This window comes from Alternaria arborescens (assembly GCF_004154835.1).
Source record: "Alternaria arborescens strain FERA 675 chromosome Unknown contig_29, whole genome shotgun sequence".
In the NCBI taxonomy this organism is placed as follows: Eukaryota; Fungi; Ascomycota; class Dothideomycetes; order Pleosporales; family Pleosporaceae; genus Alternaria; species Alternaria arborescens.
In genome coordinates, this window is record NW_021167884.1 from 138285 (window position 1) to 156778 (window position 18494).

The following is an 18494-nucleotide window of genomic DNA, read 5'->3' on the forward strand; positions in this document are numbered from 1 at the left end:
TAGGCTTCCACTTCTTTCACAATGCAGTCCATGTTCCGCCTCCCATGGTGTAACGAGTCGCCTGGCGACAAGATCATGGAAAAATCTACCCTTCACAAGTCAAGACCGCTGCCGGTCGTCGACATGCCACACTTCATGAACAAGATCAAGCGGAAACGGACTGACAGTCCTGAACCAGTAATGAAGAAGTGGAAGGGCGCGCACGGTGAGATTAGAGCTGTCAACGGAAATGCAAACGCAAAAGCCGCTGCCGAAAATGAACGTCCTGCAGACGCACCCAAAGCACCTGCAGAGGTCCTAGACGTCAGACCAAAGGCGCAACCCTCGAGGAAAGAGGGCGTCAGCAAGAGCAAGGCATCGAAATCTTCGCAACCGACCACCAAATCTGACTCTATCAACACGCCATCTACTACCATGGACTCTGGACTGACTCCTGTGCAACAAGCCATCGAGGCGCAAATCAACTACGAGATTCTGCTGAAACACAACGAACTCCGTTTGATCGAACAGGAGCTCGCCAAATGCCAGGTTTCCCTCGAGCAGCTGAGGCGGTGTTCGCTCATTCCTTTCCCAGGTACCCAAGGTCTCAGTGAGGATGTTAGTCTCGGCGTTGGTGCTTCGTTGCAACCCACCTCTGGCTTCACGGAACCGCAGTATGCTGCTCCTTGGGGAGTGACTGACGGCCCGTACACTCGGCATTATGCAAAATGGTTGATCTCAGATGCCAAGTTCGACCCCGTTTCTGAACGCGCACTTGCTCAGCAAGCTCAAGGCTACTTTGGCGCTGGGGAGGGTAGGACGACGCGCGGCAGCTTTGCTGACTACGGGTCAGCTCACAGAGGCCGCACGTCGCGAACTTCGACTGGAATGTTGAAGCTCACTCCTCTTGGTGAAACTCCAGCACCAGCGCCCAAGGTTGACCCGCTGTTGCACAAGCGATCGACAGACGGCCAGTGGGTGCGCTTGTACTGCGCTCCCTGTGGTCATAGCAACTTTTCCAACACTCAAGGTTTCTTGAACCACTGCCGTATAAAGCATCAACAGGTCTTTAAGAGCCACGACGCTGCAGCTATTACCTGTGGTGTGCCTGTCGATGTCAACGAAGTTGGGACTCCTGTTGCCGCCACCGACCCAGCCAGCCCCCCAGCTGCCCCGCCAGCCGTATCTTTCCCCGTCCCTGCTACTCCTGGTATCGTTCACCCGCTAGCATCACAGGCTGCACCTGCTCCCCAAGCTCGGGAAGTACATCGTGATCCAAATGCCGCGCCACGTGACGACTCCAAGACTGCCACGCCAACTAGCTTCGTCAAGTCATCATCCATGCCGTATCTCGCTGCGCGTTTCCAGAACAGCGGCGCACAAGGCGACTTCAAGGAGCTTGTTGAGACTGCGCGTTCAAAGGTCGACCTGGATGCAATAGACGCTTCGGATGACGACAGTCCGGCACCAACTCCTGTCTCGGCCGTGCCACCCCATCTCGCCCGTCTCCCTGCCAGCGCTCCCGCAAGCAAAGCCCAATCGTCCCGACCTGGCAGCAAGAAGGGATCTCACTCCAGCCACGCACGCCTCCCATTGTCGTTTCCCTCACCCAACAACGACCACCACGAGCCTAGCTCACCGGTAGATCATCATCTCAGCCCCAACACCGTTGAGTCGAACCCTGGTCTGGTTAGCGACCACGATGACGACGATGACGAGGATGCGGATGATGCGCATAGCCAGCCTGATCTCCACCACGTTGACGTCATGGTCGAGGACGGTAGCGACGTCGAAGGTGCGCAAGAACGTAGGGGTTCGCGACCGGCGCTCCATGGGTGCTTCGAAAAGGGAGAGGGGAGTCGTGATCACTAATGGCGGTCAAGAGCGAGTTAGGTCCGGCTCTTGGCTGTACAGAGGTGACGAACGACTTACTGATTCCCTTTTTCTTTTTTTGACGATGGAGATGGGTTATGTTGCTCATGGTTCTATTTTTTTTCCTTGCCCCCAATTTACTCTTGAGAAACTTTGGTCTTGTGGTGGTGGCTTCTTCTCTCCCCACTTGTTCGCTTATACATGGGTTCTGCCAGCAATGGACGGGGAGTTGGGTCCATTTGACTGGGGATTTTTTGGTCCTTGTTTTTTTTCTCTCTTCCTCTCTCTCTCTCTCTGTCGTCCTTGTCCCTCAACTTGTTTGCTCTTTTATGGAAACGCTTAAAATGTCAGAAACTCTCATCTCACGAGATTAGTCCAGGCGCTGGAGACGTCGTGTATCATCAACTGCTATAGTACGAAATTGGGTGTGTGTGTGGTGTTCTACGGGGGTGGTTAGATGGATTCGGCGGGTTTTTTTTGTGCTGGTACACTGGCACAGCACGATAGCAGGTGTAAAAGCTTGCTTACATGTTTTGTGTATATATCCTTTTTAATTTGTATGGAAAGAACAAAAAAAATCTTTTGAGATGCTCACTGGCTTGCAATGTGTGTGTATGACTTGGTGAATGGGTTCGTTTCTCTTGATTCTATCGTGCTTGGGCATCCTTTTGAGCCTTATCGAATCATGACTTGCACAGCATTTGTCTTGTCTGGTGACTGAGGTGCTCATTGTCCGTTTTTTACTTTGTATCTATCTTGTAATCTTTGGAGGAGCCTTTATTGGACTCGATTACATTGTATGATGTGGTACATCATGTTGGAGTAACGAGCCGACCATGTCCGTGCCGTGGTTCTTCGACACGTAGGTAGCAGTCCATTCTCATGAACATCATGCCTCACATCTTATGACGATGCTCGTTATCAGCTGGATGGGTGAAAAGAGGTGGAGGAGATGGAAGTGGAGAGAGAAAACCGTGGAGGTCTCGCCTCCTGACCATCCTTTTGTCTCCGCCCGTGTCCCTGCCCGTGTCCCTGCCCGTGTCTCCTGTACAACGCCGCTCAACTCATAAATTGCAATACCTATATATCGTCAGCCCTCCATGCCGTGTAGACATCTAGTCCCCCTCGATACCATATCGTCTCCCGATCCATCCATCCATTCACCCACCCCATTCATCCATCGTCCCCATCGTCCCTGTTCCCCCCTCCCTTCGTAACCCCGCCATTTGTCACATCAAGAGAGACCTTGACTTACAGCCATGACTACGCACGCCAGACTGACATACGGACTCAGCCTCTCGCCGATCCTGGCAGCCTTCCACACGGGGCTGATGTAGTACGAGTCCTTTCTTGAGTCGAGGAAAGTGGGGAACGTGGCGTGCGCGTAGGTAGCGGTGCAGATTGTGAGGAGGATGACGAGGAGGAGGGATTGGAAGTTGAAGAGAGCGGTCTGTGGGAGGGCGTGGGTGTGTGGTTAGCTGGTTGTTTGGGGGGGGAGGGGGGAAAGGGAGTGGTGGATGATGGGGGTTTACGGACCATGATTGTGAAAGTACCTAGGTGGCTTCTGGGAGAACAGTGAGATAGATAGAGAGGGTATTGCGTGAATGTGCGACGGATGGCGTGGGAGGTGGCTCGTGTGTTGCTCTGTTGTCTATTTATTTAGAGGGAGAGAGCTGGTTCGGAACGGTGGGTCAAGGGTTGCTGCCTCTGGATGTGCGCGCGCTTCTGAACTAGATTGTCGTTGTTGTCGTCGCAAGCATATGCGCCGCGGCGGCCTTGTCGGGGACCGTGCGCGCCCGCATGCGACCTCCGGGAGGGATCGTCATTGCAGCACGTCGCACGTCGCGCGCTAGTCTTGCGGACAATCGCGACTCCAGATCCATCGCCAACTGCCACGTCCGGAGTCCTTTTAACGTGCTCAAACCTAGATCCAGATCCAAAACCTCCCCCGTATCGCGCTTCGGACCGGCAACGCGACAAAGACGATACAACCATTATTTCTGAGCTGAAGGAAGCGCGACAAAGAGACAGCAGCACGCCAGCATGACGGAGCCACGCATGAGGCTGCGGCAAAAAGGCCAGCAGTTCCCCACGCAAGACTGTAAGAATGTGGCCCTTTAGCCTTGCCATCATCGCCTCGTCTACTTGGTACCCATAGCACACTGACTAACACCTCCACGCGCCTTTGAACAGTAGAAGCCTTCCTCCTCGCCTTTGGCGACAACGACTACCCCCTCGCGGAAACAATGCGCGTCCTCGACGAAATCATCACAGACTACATCATCGAAACCTGCCACGAAGCTGCATCTGTCGCGCACCACGCGCGCCGCGCCAAGATCAAGCTCGACGATTTCAAATTCATGCTGCGCCGCGACACGGGCAAGCTGGGCCGCGTGAGCGAGATGCTGGAGACGGATAAAGAGCTCAAGAGGAAGAGGAAGGCGTTTGATACGGATGAAGGGGCGGTGCTGCAGGACAAGGATGGGGCTGGTGCTGGTGCTGGTGGTGCCGAGGACGCGGGGAGGGGGGAAAGGGAGAGTAAGTTGGGGAGGCCCAGGAAGAAGGTGGATGGGGAAGGAGGGGCGGCTGGGGATGGAGAGAGGAAAAAGAAGAAGAAGAAGAAGGATGGAGGGGGTGGTGGTGGGGATGATGCTAGTACGGTGAGGAGTGGATGAAGAGTGTGAGGGCTTTGTCTTGGTGCAACCAGGATATGCGACGACGTTTTCACAATCAGAGCACTTTGAGCTGTTGCTGAGTCACAGGAGTAACGGAGGCTCGTCAACTCGTTCACATTGAGCTACTGAGAATTGTAGCTTTAGGGGCAAGCATATGGCTGTCGAGATAAAGCCACGGATCATGCATTGCTAGGAGTATCGGGGTTCTTTGCAAGACATTCAATGGCGTTTATCATGGATACCCACTCAGGCCCAAAGAGCTTGTTAGAAAAGATTAAAAGCTTTCCCATTCAAACATGTCTTTTCTGTTGTCATAACATTCGCATCCAGCGTTGTTATCATGTTCGCGATCCTCGTCTATAGTCTAAATGAACAAAGTCTAGTTCACGAAACCCAAATGATGAGGCAACCCTCCAGTTTTGTTTCCTCTTCTCCGTCTACTTCTTTCCCTTCTTCAAAGACACGAACCGCTCCTGCTTGAACTTCTTTGGACTGTTGCTGACTTTCCTCGGCTTCGTTCCAATCTCCCTTGGCTCCTCATGGAATCTCCGCTCGTGATTTCTCAGACTGTTTGTCGTTTTGAAGACACGCTTTCCCTTATGCAGCAATACACATGACCAACATTCGAGTTCCCCCTCCATGTTCTTCACCTTTCGACTTCCTTGTGTCGCCCAGAACCCCGCAGGGTAGCGCCCTGACCTACTATCCTCAGCACGCTGACGTGCTTCGAGAAAGCTTATAGGCGTGTCGTTGCGCAAGCCATACCACGGCAATGGCATGCCGCTCTGATGCGGTCCGGTTGGATATGGCTTTGGCGCCGGACGTGGCGGAGGCGTGTTCGAAACCCTCGTAGTAGAAGATCCTGAAGAGTACATATGCATCAAAGATTGCTGACCCGAGAGCGTAGCAGGACTTGTTTGCTCTTCGAGTAGAGAAGAGCAGACGAAACAGATGTTTAAACCCCTATGAGAAGGTTGAGCAACAACTGCATCAGGAGTTTCATGCTGAGTATGGCTGCTTTCTGCAGCGATATTGGAGTGTTCGATCGAGGAACAGGCAGGCGTGCCTCCATCACAATCTCCCACGCCCAGCCCATGACAGCTGAACTCAATGTCATGTTGATCAGTACATCCACTAGAGATATTAGAGATCAATCATCGGGGGAAGACGGGATAATGAATAGGTCTGACAGACTTGCTAAGTCTGGTGCAGGGGGCATCATTGCCAACACCCAAGCAATATGGGTGCCAGCGGACAGGCGGAGATTCTGCAATTTCATGCAAGGCCAATGCGCGCAAGGTCTGTATCCAAACAGCCTAGAAGAACGGTTTTGACTTCTGTCCATATCTTACCCTGATGCTTGCTTCCCTGACTTTATTTGCGCTGGCCCTTTGTCCCATGTTTTCGTGACAGGATCACTGGGTAGCGCGTCACCGCATGAGTCCCAGTCTGATTCCGCCCGAATATCCGCTGTGAGGTTTCAAATAGGGCGTAAAGCCAAATTCATTCACGTTTTCGTGACGACGTGATGCGATACGTTCTTCTAGGCAGGGACTTCACGGGACACTGCCCGCCTCCGTTGTCGGCTACGTTCCTAGGGAAGGGGAGGAAGTCATCATCCTCGTTGGTGTAGCTTTGGATACGTTCCCTAGGGCTAGCCGGTTAGCGGTGATGTTGGGTGGAGAGACTCACAAAGACAAGCCAGTGGAATCGATATGTACGAGATGGGTCTCGTTGGAGTCCGCCGCGAGGTCAAAGCCAAAGTTGTCGATGAGTGTGTAGGGGCTATGTCGGGACATTGTTCGCCGTGTTGTCGCGTTCGAGGCTTAAGACTTGTTTCCTCGTCGCTAGTCGTGATGTAAAGGTGAATGTTATTCGTGTGTGCCGAGGGCTAATGAGCGCAATGTGAAGGATTTTATAGCCTCCCCGAGAAGTATCTGAGTAGGCACCTGATGATTCGAGAAGAGTGTAAAACGCGGTGTGGGTGCGAAGCGTGAGATTCGAGTGTGAAGTTCATGGAGGGGCAAGACGCGTCGACGCGTTTACGCGCTTCCCTCCAATGAACACCCCAGTCAACTCCCCGCTGACGTAGCATGGTCACATGGAAAAACTTAGTGGAGGATAAGGCGGTATGCCAATAAACCACATCTGCTATCGTTAAGTCTACCCGGCTTTTGGTCCTCATTCAAGAAGCATCGAAACTGATATTTCGGACTCCATACGCTTTGCAGTGTCTATACGGCACAGATGTACTCTACAACCCCACATGAATGACGTGCTCCCGTACAAAGTTCTTACCACCCGTCTCTCTTCCTGCCACCCGTAGTGAGCTTTTCTCTGCCTGCGCCTCAGCCTCCGTCAAGCTAGCTTGTCCAGCCGCCGGTTCCTTTGCTACATAGAACAGAAGATACGGTAGACTCGCGCCCGGTGGCTTGAACAACCTAACCTTTTCGATATATCGGTTCCCTCCAAGTTGGTCCTTGTGCTGTAGTAAGAGGTAGCCAGCCCATCGTCCCACTGGTGAGCCTACGTTTAGTCAGTACCCACTTCTTCATGGATGTTTATCTGAAGTGTCGTTTCCCAGGCTGGGCGTGACATACCCAGAATCGCCTTTCCTCCCTTCGTTTCTATACTAAATTCTTCTCCCGGCCACAACTTGTACTCACTCTGCGGCGGGTTCAGAGTCTCTAGCGCGCTTCTAAACAGCTCTCTACTACCCGCGTTCATGACCTGCGTGACGAGCAGATACTTCAGGCCGGCGAGATTAGGTGCGTTGACGCGGTTCCACATGGCCCAGGCAATGTCCTGCGTCGTGCCGATATGCGGGAGCTCTTCGGGGAGGGGTGTGCGGAACCACGTGTATGTCTTCGCGGAATAGGTCATGCTCATTATGTTCATGAGGGCTATGAGGCCGTTAGGATTGACGGCGAATTCATAAGATGCACCTGTAGCCTGGCAGATGTTAGTACTGCCCGGTTGCAGTAGTACTTTTCAACAGGGGAAGAAGTCACCCTATACTCCTTGCCACAAACATCATAGTACTGCTTCGCCTCACTTGGTAAACTCCCGTCCTCATTTCTCTTGATAGCCACGCCATCCCGGTGATTCACCTTGAAGCAATGATTCGGTCCCCCATCCTTACTGCTTCTACTATCCAGACCAAGTTCGTCAAACGCCGCCTTGATCTTGTGATAACCATCGAAATCGCACTCTTTGGCCACCGTAGCGCTTAATGCGTCGCTGTCGTCGAAACCCCACTTCGCTAATTCGGCTTTTCCATCGCCGGTGAAAGGTGATTGACATGTTTCGGCGAACTGTGGGAAGTCTTTGAAAAACCAGCGGGCGACACTATCCTTGGAGCGCATGGCCGAGTCTAAAGTTTGACCGATCGAGATTGCTTTCTCAAATTTGGTGAGTGGGTTGGCGAGAGTGTGGAAAATAGAAGGATCATGGTCGTCGGAGATATTGCTGAGTTTCGCACCATCTGCATCGGTGTTTTTGTAGGCATCGCAAGTGAGATTGACGATTGAACTGTCGGTGGAGGTGGGTGGGAGGATATGTGCCGAAGCCAATGCTACGATGGCTAGGATGTGGAGGATGTGGAGCTTCATTCCGGTGTGAGCCTAATCGAGGTAAGAGTGTGAGATCGGTGTAGGCAATCGAAAGCAAGTGGTGGAGCAAACGACATCGAGTACGCTGCTATGAGCCATTCGTCGGTAACTGAGGTGAGAGAAGTGAGCGTGACTTGTAGAACGGGAAGGTGCTGCCCAATGACAGTGTGCTACTCAAGAATCAATCGACTATTAAATATCTCATATACTGCTTTAATGCAGATGGCACACCTAATGAGCGTTCGAGCGATGTTCATGGCTCACAGAAAGTGTATCATGTTGTGTCGACGACTTACGCAACCCACGCCTTCACGCTGTTTAATGAAAGTGTTACCAACTACGGTGCAGGAGCCTTTCCTAATCACCTTGTTTCATTGTAAGCAGCCCTAGGTATCTAGGTATTCTGTCCACATAAAAAGGCCCGCTTTCAATGTATTTTTCCCTTCCTAATATCATAACCACCAAACTAGCTGATACACTCACTTCAACTCCTTATCGCCCTGGCGTTGAAAATGTCGTCACTCGAGGCACCTTTCAACCGCTTACCAAATGAGTTAAAACTCCAGGTATTCGAAGAACTATACCAGAACTCGATGACAGGTCGACGAGACTACATCAACGCACTGAAAGTCTGTCGCCAATGGAATGTGCTGGGAACGCCACTACTATGGACTTATATTCCAATCAATGAACATAATATTGTGCCCTTCCTCCGTTCACTCGAAGCGGCGCGAAAAACGACAGGCGCTCTTGTGCGCAATCTCTCCGCGCGGCTAAGTCCACCACCCTACGATCCCAACGCGGCGAAGGACTTGTGTCTCATAGCTGCATCGAAGCAACTCTCCATACTTATCGCCAGCCAGCTGGAAGGACTGACATCATTCTCATTCGCCACCCCCCATTGTCCATTTGATCCGCTCCTTCAAGGGTCCACGTTTGACGCTTCCACAGATGATGATGACGATTACGGGTTGGCAGTTCCGGTTGAACTTTGCGCCTCACTGATCGATTCACTGCCACTGTCCTGCTCAAGTCTTGAGTTTTCCGTGGATGATCTCGAGCCTGACGAGAGCAGTGCCGAGGAGCGTATTCAGATGCCTGCCACCAATCCCTTTTGCGAAGCGTTGAGAAGACGAGTACCTCACCTCGAGTATCTGCGCATTCAGGCAGACGAAATATCGCCCTTTGTGTTCGATGTACTCATGACAGGTCCGCCTCTACCAAAGTTACAGACTTTGGTTCTGAGTCTGATGAGTTTGAATATTCCCAATCAGCTGCGCATGCAATATACCCACTTAGGTCCCGCATATGCACCCGTAGAAGACACGGACGAGCTGGATCCACAAGCTGACGCACTAGCCTCATTGCAATGGCAAAATATCATCACTCAGCAGCTGCATACATCCTGGCAAGCCGGTCGCTTCCCATCAGCCACACATCTCCTCGTTGTGGGCAATCAGGACCCCGAATCCATCGCAGATCACTTACCACCGTTTGGCCGTTATTTAAACGAGTTTTGCCTCTATACAGTCGACATCTTGCTTGGAGAGATGGAAATTACTCCATTTGTTCCTGTCTACCACGGGTTGCGCTTCAACCACGGTCCGACCGGCAACGAGGCAGCCCGTTATTTGAAAACAGTAATCTACCGTGCGAGGAACGGCAAGCTGAATATTCTAGACCGCAACGCAGCAGGAATACAGCTCTGTACCAGTCGACTTTGGAAGACAAGTACGACTGGTATCCGGATCGTGAAGGAGACCAAAGAGACGAGCAAGTACGATCTCAAGTGGATGGAGCCTATGCAACAGGGCATACCTCTCGACACTTTCTGTGAAAGAATCAAAGCTGAGAACGGCCGAGGTGGTTTGATGGTCGGAAACTATCTTGAATCTACTATGAGCACCCTCCGCGGCGGATGGATCAAAAGCGGTATTGTGGAGTGGTACAATACAATTAGTGACGCTACCTTGGAGCGTCTTAGACAGACAGAAGAGCAGGCATGATAGTTATGCCGTTTCAGTATGCCAGCTTGGAACAAGACAGCAGATTTTGTACGGGTTTGCGATGGTAGTGTAGTGGATATATAGATTGCAAGCTACTACAGTCCCAATATGTATGTTTTGTTAATGTCAATCAGAGTTAATTCTCCTTCTAAGTATATACATGAACCTCTTTTCAGCCTTTCTCAAGTACCACGGTGCGTATCAAATATTTCCGACCGGACTTAAGCGCCCTTGACCAGGCGAGCAAGCCTGGACCTAGTCTCCCAGCCCCAAGCGCCAACACTGCGCTTAGCCATGGCAGCAACACTCTCAGCGTAGTTGCTGGTGCCGTGGCTAGGGTCGGCATCAGCAGACTTGCAAGTAGAGCCAGCCTTGTAGCTTCCAAGAGGACCGTTGACGGGAGCAAAGTGCTGCTTCTCGCTGGTCGTGCCGACCATGTTCTCAGCAGCCTCAGGAACCCAACCGTTGATGAAGTCACCGTGCGAGCACCACGCAGGTCCGCATGCCAGCTTGAAAGGCGCAGTTCCAGACCAGCCATTAGGCAGGGCCTTGCGGAGATCGTAGCGAATAGAGAAGCGGAGTTGGGGCATGGACTTCATGCCAGCAGGGCACCAGTTGGGTGTGCCGTTCTCACGGCTCTTGTAACCGGTCTCGAGAGTCTGCTCGTTGACGCACTGGGGGAAGTAGAGGAGTTGCTGAACGTGGGTGCCGCAGGTCTTGGAAGGGAAACCGTTGGCGTCGAGGGCAACGCTCTCGCTTTCGCAGGCCCACTCGGCCTTTGCGTTGACGTCCATGGCGTCCTTGGTCATGGCGCCGGCCTTGCCAGCAACCATCATCAAGTCTTGTGGGATTGCGACCTCGGCAGGGGTCTCGCCCAAGTTGTAGTATGCGCTAAAGCGGAAAACTGGGACGGGCTCGTAGTTCTTGCCATCCTTGGTGTAGAGGAAAGTAGGAACCCAGTAGGTAGACAGGTCGTTGGGGTTCTCGGCGCTAGTGCAACCCTTTTGGAGTTCAGCACTGGTCTTTGTGCTGGCGACGACGGCATCGGAGCCGTAGAAAGAGTGGAGATGCGACTTGTCGAACTCGCCAGGGAAGACAATAGGATCAATGTTCTTCTCCATGAAAGGAGGAGGGATCTGGATGACGGTGTACGCGTTTGCGAACTGAGCGACAAGGGCCGCAGCGAAAAGAGTGTAAAGAGACATCCTGTGCCTTGGTAACGAATGTAATGAACGATAGACGAGATTGAAAAGAAGGATAGTAAGTAAAGTTGGTAAGAGAATGAAGCGCGATGAGGAAAATACACGAGGCGGCAATCGTTGTACTTATGCCTGAGGTTCGCAGGGCGGGTGGCTTCATGCTTACCGTGCCACAATCCAGGGCACCCTTCCCTCAGCGCTATCGAACCTCCACCAAAGTTTCACACCTCCTGGTGTTTTCGCCCAAGCGAGACATGTTCGCCGTTAGGCCTAGAGCTATAGTGGGCTCTAGGGGGTGTAGCATGAACGACAGCTGATGTTGCCGAGGCGCTAGTGGTGATCTGACGTTGCTCATTGGTGGAGTGTGGATGCCAAAACACTAGTGCCCGCTGTCCCGTGTTTAACAGTTTCGAAACTGCGAAACAATCTGCCTTTGCACTTGCTTTTCATCTCCTCCGAACGGTTATCGGCTGTACGAATACGAAAACACGATGTGGCGCACTGAGTCGGCGCAGTACGGTGTGGCGGAAGAGACGGGATTTACTGCCAACTCGGCTGGACAGCAAGCTAGTGCGATTGCAGCGATGCGTGCGAGCATTCACGATGTCAAAAAATCTAACAATGAGTCATCAGATGTGTATGCGAGATTGATGAGTTGGGTGCTGGTGTTGCGACAAGATTAGGGATGTGGCGCGAGTAAATGTTCTATGCGGCTCTGAGCCGTCCGACGATGCGTTCAGGCTGGGCAGCTGACACCCCGCACCTACATCTCGCAACCAGGCATCACCTTACAATGACATTACAACCACACCTACTGTCATCTATCACTGGTTAGCAGCTGCATAACTCTCGTGCTTTGTATTCATCATCTCGACCGGGGTATCTACTATATGCACGACTTATCTTTCTCGTATTCGGCTGACACGTATACGCCGTCGATCACTGTCACTGTGCTTAGCTTGCTTCGCTGAAAACCTATACGCGTATGGAGGAGAAAACGAAATACTTTATGAAGTATACTCGTATGCGCTCTCAAGTGGCAACAATCATGGCTATCACCATACTACCCTTGAGTCGTTCACCAAAGCATCAGCAGACGGTTGCTATATCTGTGCTCCTCTCATGAAACATGCAAAGAAAGAGATAGGCGATGTCGAAAATTGTTTCGACCTCGGCTACAAATACTCATATTTCTGCAACTATTTCAGTGCTCGGCTTATCCCTGGATCTTTCAATTTGGATATAAGCTGCAACCTAAAGGGCAGGCTAATATACCGTCGGAACTTCATTCTCGTGCCGCAGGCGATGTTGCCATTAACATCAAATATCTACGGGAGAAGGTCCACCATCGCTGTGAACGAGTGTCTTCCAGCTGCGCAGGGATGGATAAGATCCTGCCTAGACAAACATGAACAATGCCCGGAGCCTACTCAACCACATACGTATCCTACACGACTTCTTGCGCTTGGAGCCCACAACTGCAGCTTGGTTCTTTCACAGGACCATGAATCTCTAGGCCCATACGCTGCTTTGAGCTACTGTTGGGGGCCAAATCCCAGTTTTCTTCACCTGACAGCGGACAATGTACATGAATTTCGGGGCGGAGTACCTTACTCGAGTCTTCCTATCGCTTTTCAAGAGGCAATACTTGTCATTAAAGAGCTTGGAATTCGGTACCTCTGGATTGACGCCCTTTGTATCATACAGTCTGGACCTGGTAGTAGTGAGGACTGGTAATCAGAGTGTGGGCGGATGCATAGCGTTTATGCGAATTGCATCGTCAATCTCTCCTTAGCACAAGTTGCTCATCCAGGCCAAAGCTGCTTTGGAGGTTATACTTTCGATTCTACACCCCCATTCGAAGCCGAGGCCGTCGGTAGAGCGCATGGTCGTGGCTCTAGGGAGATCCACAACTACACTGTATTGTCGATAGATTACTTCCAAGAAGCACTATACAGACAGCCCGTTGGTAGACGCGCATGGGTCATGCAAGAACGCTTGCTGGCTACCCGTGTCCTGAGCATAGCTCATGGCGAGCTCTTCTGGGACTGTTATCAGGTTCCGCACGCGAGTGAATCTCTCCCAAATGGCTTCACACTCTGCTCTGAGCTCCAGAGGGGATTCTTCAAGAGGGTTCTTCATCTCTCGATACCATCCCTTCCACATGCTTGGAGCATCGAGGAGTTAGAGGAGATCTGGTCTGGTATTCTGGAGGAATACACGGCGCGTGAGCTCACATACCCCCAGGCTGATAAGCTGGTGGCGCTCTCAGCTATCTCAATAGATGTAGGCTATTTCTTGAATGACACGTACCTTTGCGGTCATCTCCGCAGAACGGTACCACGTAGCCTGAACTGGAAAACAATCGGTCATTTTTACAGGCAGAGCTTGCTTAACAAGCATGCGCCAAAACGACTGCCTAAGTCTTCAGGACAAATGATCGACGGGGACTGGCACATCACTCCAAGCTGGAGTTGGGCATCCATGGATGGTCCAATATCCACGTTGGGAACTCTTGCAAGGAGTATAACGTTCTTCGCAGTCATGGAAGCATATAAGCTCTTCCCAGTCGGCCGTACAGAGCCTGAAGCAAAATCAGGAAATAAGCTCTTATTGACCATTCGAACCTTGTGTCATATCATCGAATGGAGGAACGGTGGGCCAGAATACAATGATGTATACGCTAAGATCTTCAAGATGGACGATATGGATGATCTACTAGCAGATGGAAGTCAGTATCTACTCGCGGGGCTCGGCCACCACAACAATCTTGACGTGGTTCAAGGTCTGATACTGAGAGAAATTGACTTCGATGGCAACAAGGTATACGAAAGAATGGGTCATTTTAGCTGCTTCTTGAGAGAAACAGACGCAAACAGAAACGGAGGTTGGAAGACACACTTTACTCATGGGGAGCGTTCGATAACCCTTTGTTGAAATTGTCTCAGCTGCTCCTGCCATCTCGGGGTACTTTGTCTTGAATCAAAGTTTACAATCGCGGATATTGGTCTATTCTCCATTGTTCGGAAGTCCGCAACCGAGGGAGGATGGGCAAACAACCATATTTAGATAACCCAGTAGGAGTATCTAATGGTGAGTAACTCCTCACGAGGCTTTTGGACGTACGATCACGACATGGCCTCGGAACGGATGTCGCTTTGGTAGCGACCAGATGATCCTCCAATCTCTACCAGTACCTGAACTTCGCAGACAACTATTGTATTTCTTCAACAATCTCTACTTATCCGCCGCATCCAAAGGCTTATTCTGGCCATAGTTCAGCGTCTTCTCCCTCTTCTTCGCATCCGACTCCTTGGGGTCATGCTTCATGTTATCCTGGCTCTCCGTAGTCTCCTCCGTCGCACCTGCTCGATCGTGCTCTGGGTGGCTAACTGGGTTCTGTATCGACGCATGATCACCATCGTTCTTGTCTGTTCGGCCGACTGAGGCGCTCTTGTTGATGTCCTGGCTCTCGGCGCTGCTTGCTTGAGGGTTGGAGACGTTGGATGCTTGGCCTGGCGCTGCGCTGCTGGCGTATGTGCGGGTAAGGACGGGTGCGAGGACTGAGATGAAACATGTCAGTTGTTTTCTTGTTAACCAGGGCGACAATGGCTACCTTCGCTTCGCTGTTGCAATGAGCGGGCTGCGGTTGGCGCTGAACGCGAAAAGCTTTGGAGGAAACGTGATGCCATTTTGATTAAAGTGTGTTATCGGCTGTTCTTAGAAATCTCGCAAGTAAAATGGTTTGAATGTAGGAAGTTTGAGCGAAACTGCGAAGCATATTTGTTCATTTCTGTTGTTGACATGCCTCTGATGTTGCCGAAACGTCATTATGAAACCCCAGGGTCGATCAATGGAGAATCGGCATTCTCATACTACGCGATCAACCCTTCGCTATCCATGACGGTGACAAATATTAGCGAGGATTGTTGCGAGCTATGTTCTCGCCAGCTGTTTTGTATGTTTGCGCGTGCGGTCAAGCCTCAACGATGGCGATGATGACGTACACTAGACGTTGGATGATTGCAGCAGCAATTTGGAACCCAAGTTTTCATACAATCCGACGTATTTATGTATCAAAGGTGAAAAGTGTTTAACCTCGTTCTGTGCCGCCACTACGTCTCAGTTTCGCGTTGTCAGTAGTCTTACGGATAGAAGACGTCATCCCGCTGTCGCATGGTCCCCACCATCCCGCGGAAGTTTGCCGACGAACATTGTCGTTTACCACCCATCTAATCGCGCCGCGCTGGAAGCATTGAGCGACAGAAGTAGCCATAGCTTTTGTTTAATGATTATACTTATCCTACAGATTCTCCAACACGATATTCTCTTTGTCTATGTCCGTCTGGCTTGCAGCCATCCATCGTGACTTGTCAAACGTGATTCAACGTCGAAACAAGGATAAGCCAAGATGAACATCCTCGTCAGCAGAGCAATCGTGAGATTAGTAGATCGCTGTGCGAACAAAGGCGCTAAGTTCACCGGGCCTACGTTACGCGTAGATTCTTACCTGTCAGAAGCTTATGCATGAAGCGGCGGGCCGCGCACGGTCATATTGGTCAATAGGATTGATTGTAAGAATACTGAGCAGTACGGGTACCAGCTCTATCAAATTCATTATACAAGAATAATAGCTTTACCATCTCCCCCACATCTACAAATAGTCCGCGTCAACCCAGTTCTCCTTCTCAAAGCCCTTGCCAAACAGATCCGAAGCCTTGATCGGCGCAACAGCCTGCGACGAAAAGTTCGCCCTCGCCTCAATATTAGCACCAGGTCCGTAGTTCTTGTACTCCTGATAAACCACATTATCCGTGCTCTGCGTGTTATCCCATCGAGACCACCCCTCAGGCTTCACAACGTCGCTGAGGTAGCTGTTCTGGAAAATGACTCTGGAGTACGGTCTCCATGGGCGGCCCAGCACAGTCGTGTTGGTGCCATTGGTGCCGGAGACGTTGACCTCGTTGAATACGTAGATGCTAGTGTTGTTCTCGGCGTCGCGGCCGTTGGCGGTGATGTAGCCGGGGCCGATGGCCTGGATGTCGATCTTGTCGAACCAGGCGATGGCTCGCTGACCAAAGATGAAGTCGACGGCTCCGTTGACGAAGGATTTTGCGTAGATTTGACGACCGTTGTTGGCGAGAATGGTGTCCTGGTAGCCGGTGAACTGGCAGCCGTAGAAACCCTGGTTTGTCTTCTGTGCGCTGATTGCAAGCGCTTGTCCGTTCTGACGGAATTGGCCAGCCGTGTTGGCGATGTTCAGGTTGTAGAGTCGGACATTCGGTGAGTTCAAGCGGAGAGTAGCTGTTGCGTCGTTGTTGAGAATCTCAGGCATCTGACGAGAGAAGTTGTTTGTAAGAGTGACTTCATTGTCCTTGTAGCCACGGGCGTTCTTGGTGTAGCCTTGGATGGTGATAGGTCCGACATGAGGAGGGACGTAGACTTGTTCATTGTAGACGCCGGGTAGGATGAAGATCTTTTGCGCATCAGTCAAGTTGTGCAGAGCGTCCACAGCGACACTGATGTTGGGGTAGCTGCCGATGGTAGCGCCAGTTGCATCGACCACTAGCGCGCCTCGATCGGGCTTTGTCCTGGAGTATTTGTCGGCAAACGCTCCGGAGAAAACGGTTGCAACTGCAAGGATATATTTAAGTTGAAATGCCATGATGAACGACGGGTAATGAATGACTTGAGATCTGGTTACCTGGTAATCGGGACGGCCAGGTACTTATACCAAGCCTTAGAGACGAAGAGGTGCACCCCTTTACTGGATTACTAGAATCTATAATTGTTCCGTCGCACTTACACATTCCGGGCCGACTATCGTGTAAGCTTGTAGAATACCATATTCCCGTGGACATCGTGACTTTGCGGGGAAGTGTGGAGGCAAACACCGATGGCGCTGTATCATTTGATTGGTGGCACAAATCGTTCCGTCTACGACTTTACCCCAGACTGCCTAAAATGCCGTACGTGAATCTGGGGTAGGAAGACTACATTGATTCGTATTTTGGTGTTTTGCGAAGCGGATGAGCGGAGTGATGGGGAAATTTCGGTTTGTTTGGGGAAGAAGGTACATAAGGCCGATATTGATTAGTTGCCGCGCGGCGGTCCGGCAACGTCATCTTGGCTCTATCATCAAAGACATCGTGGCGTTCTTGTACCTTAAGATTGAAGCGTCGGGAATCTCAGCGCTTCCGTCCGACTGTGGCCGGAACCCGAGCGCGAGATGCGTCGCGAGAGGCGAGTATCAACGAACACATTGTACAGTGAACGCGACGACCACCGAAGTGCTGCCGTGGCTTCCCAAACATCCGAGATACAGCGAAGTGATATCCTTGGGTGATCTCACGACTGGAAGGCCTTCAGAGCACCTGTGCTCAGAGCAACCCAAAAGAGTCGGTCGTTCATTGTGACAATGTCCCATCAGCGCGCTCATGTATCGCTAGCCATGTTATCGCATTCACCGTCACTCCAGAACACCGTTTGCACGATGTCGCAATTTTTAGATGACGAACCCACGCGACGCGAATAGACCATAACGACAGAAACTCTTTCGTCTCTTGCTCCCGTCGCATATTACACCATCATCGCACCGCCGCTCTCGCACTTCATGCGCTACCAACTTAAACTTACCACACTGTATCTCGCTTTGTTCCATCCTTTTCAGAAACAGGATGATGCCAAGTAACTCAAGACATCTCCTCCCCATGAATTCAGTTCTTTTCCACAACAAGTCCTCCTCGCACTTCTCGCTCTCTGATCCGGCAGACCTGACGCTCGTGAACCTTCAAGATGCGCAAGACACCACAGTCACCGCACTACCGCAGCCGCCTACCAATACCGCCATCGCTGCCAAGCCAGCGAAAGACAGTCTTTGGACGAGATTTCTGGTAAAGTTGAGAATTCTGCTTTGTTTCAAGCACGGAAAGGACGAACAGGAGGACAAGAAAGAGGAAGAGGAGGAGATGTGCATTGGCGGGCCGACAGGATTCAAGCACGTCAGGACAGCAGGGCCTCGACCGATGATAGGGACCGTACCGGTCGTTGTTGAAGAGGAAGAGAGCGAGTGGGAGGATATGAGAGAAAGTGAGGCTGGAAGAGATTCAATGTGGTCCAAGAGATAAGACACGCTTGCCACAGTAGCAGTCG

At 51.5% G+C, this 18494-nt stretch overlaps 11 protein-coding genes across 11 annotated transcripts; 5 read left to right on the forward strand and 6 right to left on the reverse strand.

The window, feature by feature from the left end:
• Window positions 1-21: 21 nt before the first annotated feature.
• Window positions 22-1851, forward strand: AA0111_g9725 (hypothetical protein; the record flags this gene model as incomplete). Its single annotated transcript, XM_028656316.1, has 1 exon — window positions 22-1851. One exon carries the CDS (start codon window positions 22-24, stop codon window positions 1849-1851), a length of 1830 nt encoding a protein of 609 aa, XP_028502645.1.
• Window positions 1852-3085: 1234 nt separating this feature from the next.
• Window positions 3086-3390, reverse strand: AA0111_g9726 (hypothetical protein; the record flags this gene model as incomplete). Its single annotated transcript, XM_028656317.1, has 2 exons — window positions 3086-3301; window positions 3388-3390. The coding sequence occupies 2 exons, from the start codon at window positions 3388-3390 to the stop codon at window positions 3086-3088; spliced, it is 219 nt and encodes a 72-aa protein (XP_028502646.1).
• Window positions 3391-3894: 504 nt separating this feature from the next.
• Window positions 3895-4526, forward strand: AA0111_g9727 (hypothetical protein; the record flags this gene model as incomplete). The annotated part of the gene is made up of 2 exons (XM_028656318.1): window positions 3895-3952; window positions 4045-4526. 2 exons carry the CDS (start codon window positions 3895-3897, stop codon window positions 4524-4526), a joined length of 540 nt encoding a protein of 179 aa, XP_028502647.1.
• A 1503-nt stretch (window positions 4527-6029) lies between these two features.
• On the reverse strand, window positions 6030-6325 carry AA0111_g9728 (hypothetical protein; the record flags this gene model as incomplete). Its single annotated transcript, XM_028656319.1, has 2 exons — window positions 6030-6180; window positions 6219-6325. The coding sequence occupies 2 exons, from the start codon at window positions 6323-6325 to the stop codon at window positions 6030-6032; spliced, it is 258 nt and encodes an 85-aa protein (XP_028502715.1).
• A 455-nt stretch (window positions 6326-6780) lies between these two features.
• Window positions 6781-8137, reverse strand: AA0111_g9729 (hypothetical protein; the record flags this gene model as incomplete). The annotated part of the gene is made up of 3 exons (XM_028656320.1): window positions 6781-7052; window positions 7127-7478; window positions 7538-8137. The coding sequence occupies 3 exons, from the start codon at window positions 8135-8137 to the stop codon at window positions 6781-6783; spliced, it is 1224 nt and encodes a 407-aa protein (XP_028502602.1).
• Window positions 8138-8649: 512 nt separating this feature from the next.
• AA0111_g9730 (hypothetical protein) lies at window positions 8650-10143 on the forward strand (the record flags this gene model as incomplete). Its single annotated transcript, XM_028656322.1, has 1 exon — window positions 8650-10143. One exon carries the CDS (start codon window positions 8650-8652, stop codon window positions 10141-10143), a length of 1494 nt encoding a protein of 497 aa, XP_028502622.1.
• A 221-nt stretch (window positions 10144-10364) lies between these two features.
• Window positions 10365-11348, reverse strand: AA0111_g9731 (hypothetical protein; the record flags this gene model as incomplete). The annotated part of the gene is made up of 1 exon (XM_028656323.1): window positions 10365-11348. One exon carries the CDS (start codon window positions 11346-11348, stop codon window positions 10365-10367), a length of 984 nt encoding a protein of 327 aa, XP_028502621.1.
• Window positions 11349-13094: 1746 nt separating this feature from the next.
• On the forward strand, window positions 13095-14279 carry AA0111_g9732 (hypothetical protein; the record flags this gene model as incomplete). The annotated part of the gene is made up of 1 exon (XM_028656324.1): window positions 13095-14279. One exon carries the CDS (start codon window positions 13095-13097, stop codon window positions 14277-14279), a length of 1185 nt encoding a protein of 394 aa, XP_028502643.1.
• Window positions 14280-14579: 300 nt separating this feature from the next.
• On the reverse strand, window positions 14580-15034 carry AA0111_g9733 (hypothetical protein; the record flags this gene model as incomplete). The annotated part of the gene is made up of 2 exons (XM_028656325.1): window positions 14580-14905; window positions 14959-15034. The coding sequence occupies 2 exons, from the start codon at window positions 15032-15034 to the stop codon at window positions 14580-14582; spliced, it is 402 nt and encodes a 133-aa protein (XP_028502703.1).
• A 962-nt stretch (window positions 15035-15996) lies between these two features.
• On the reverse strand, window positions 15997-17007 carry AA0111_g9734 (hypothetical protein; the record flags this gene model as incomplete). Its single annotated transcript, XM_028656326.1, has 1 exon — window positions 15997-17007. One exon carries the CDS (start codon window positions 17005-17007, stop codon window positions 15997-15999), a length of 1011 nt encoding a protein of 336 aa, XP_028502626.1.
• A 1045-nt stretch (window positions 17008-18052) lies between these two features.
• On the forward strand, window positions 18053-18469 carry AA0111_g9735 (hypothetical protein; the record flags this gene model as incomplete). Its single annotated transcript, XM_028656327.1, has 1 exon — window positions 18053-18469. One exon carries the CDS (start codon window positions 18053-18055, stop codon window positions 18467-18469), a length of 417 nt encoding a protein of 138 aa, XP_028502625.1.
• Window positions 18470-18494: the final 25 nt, after the last annotated feature.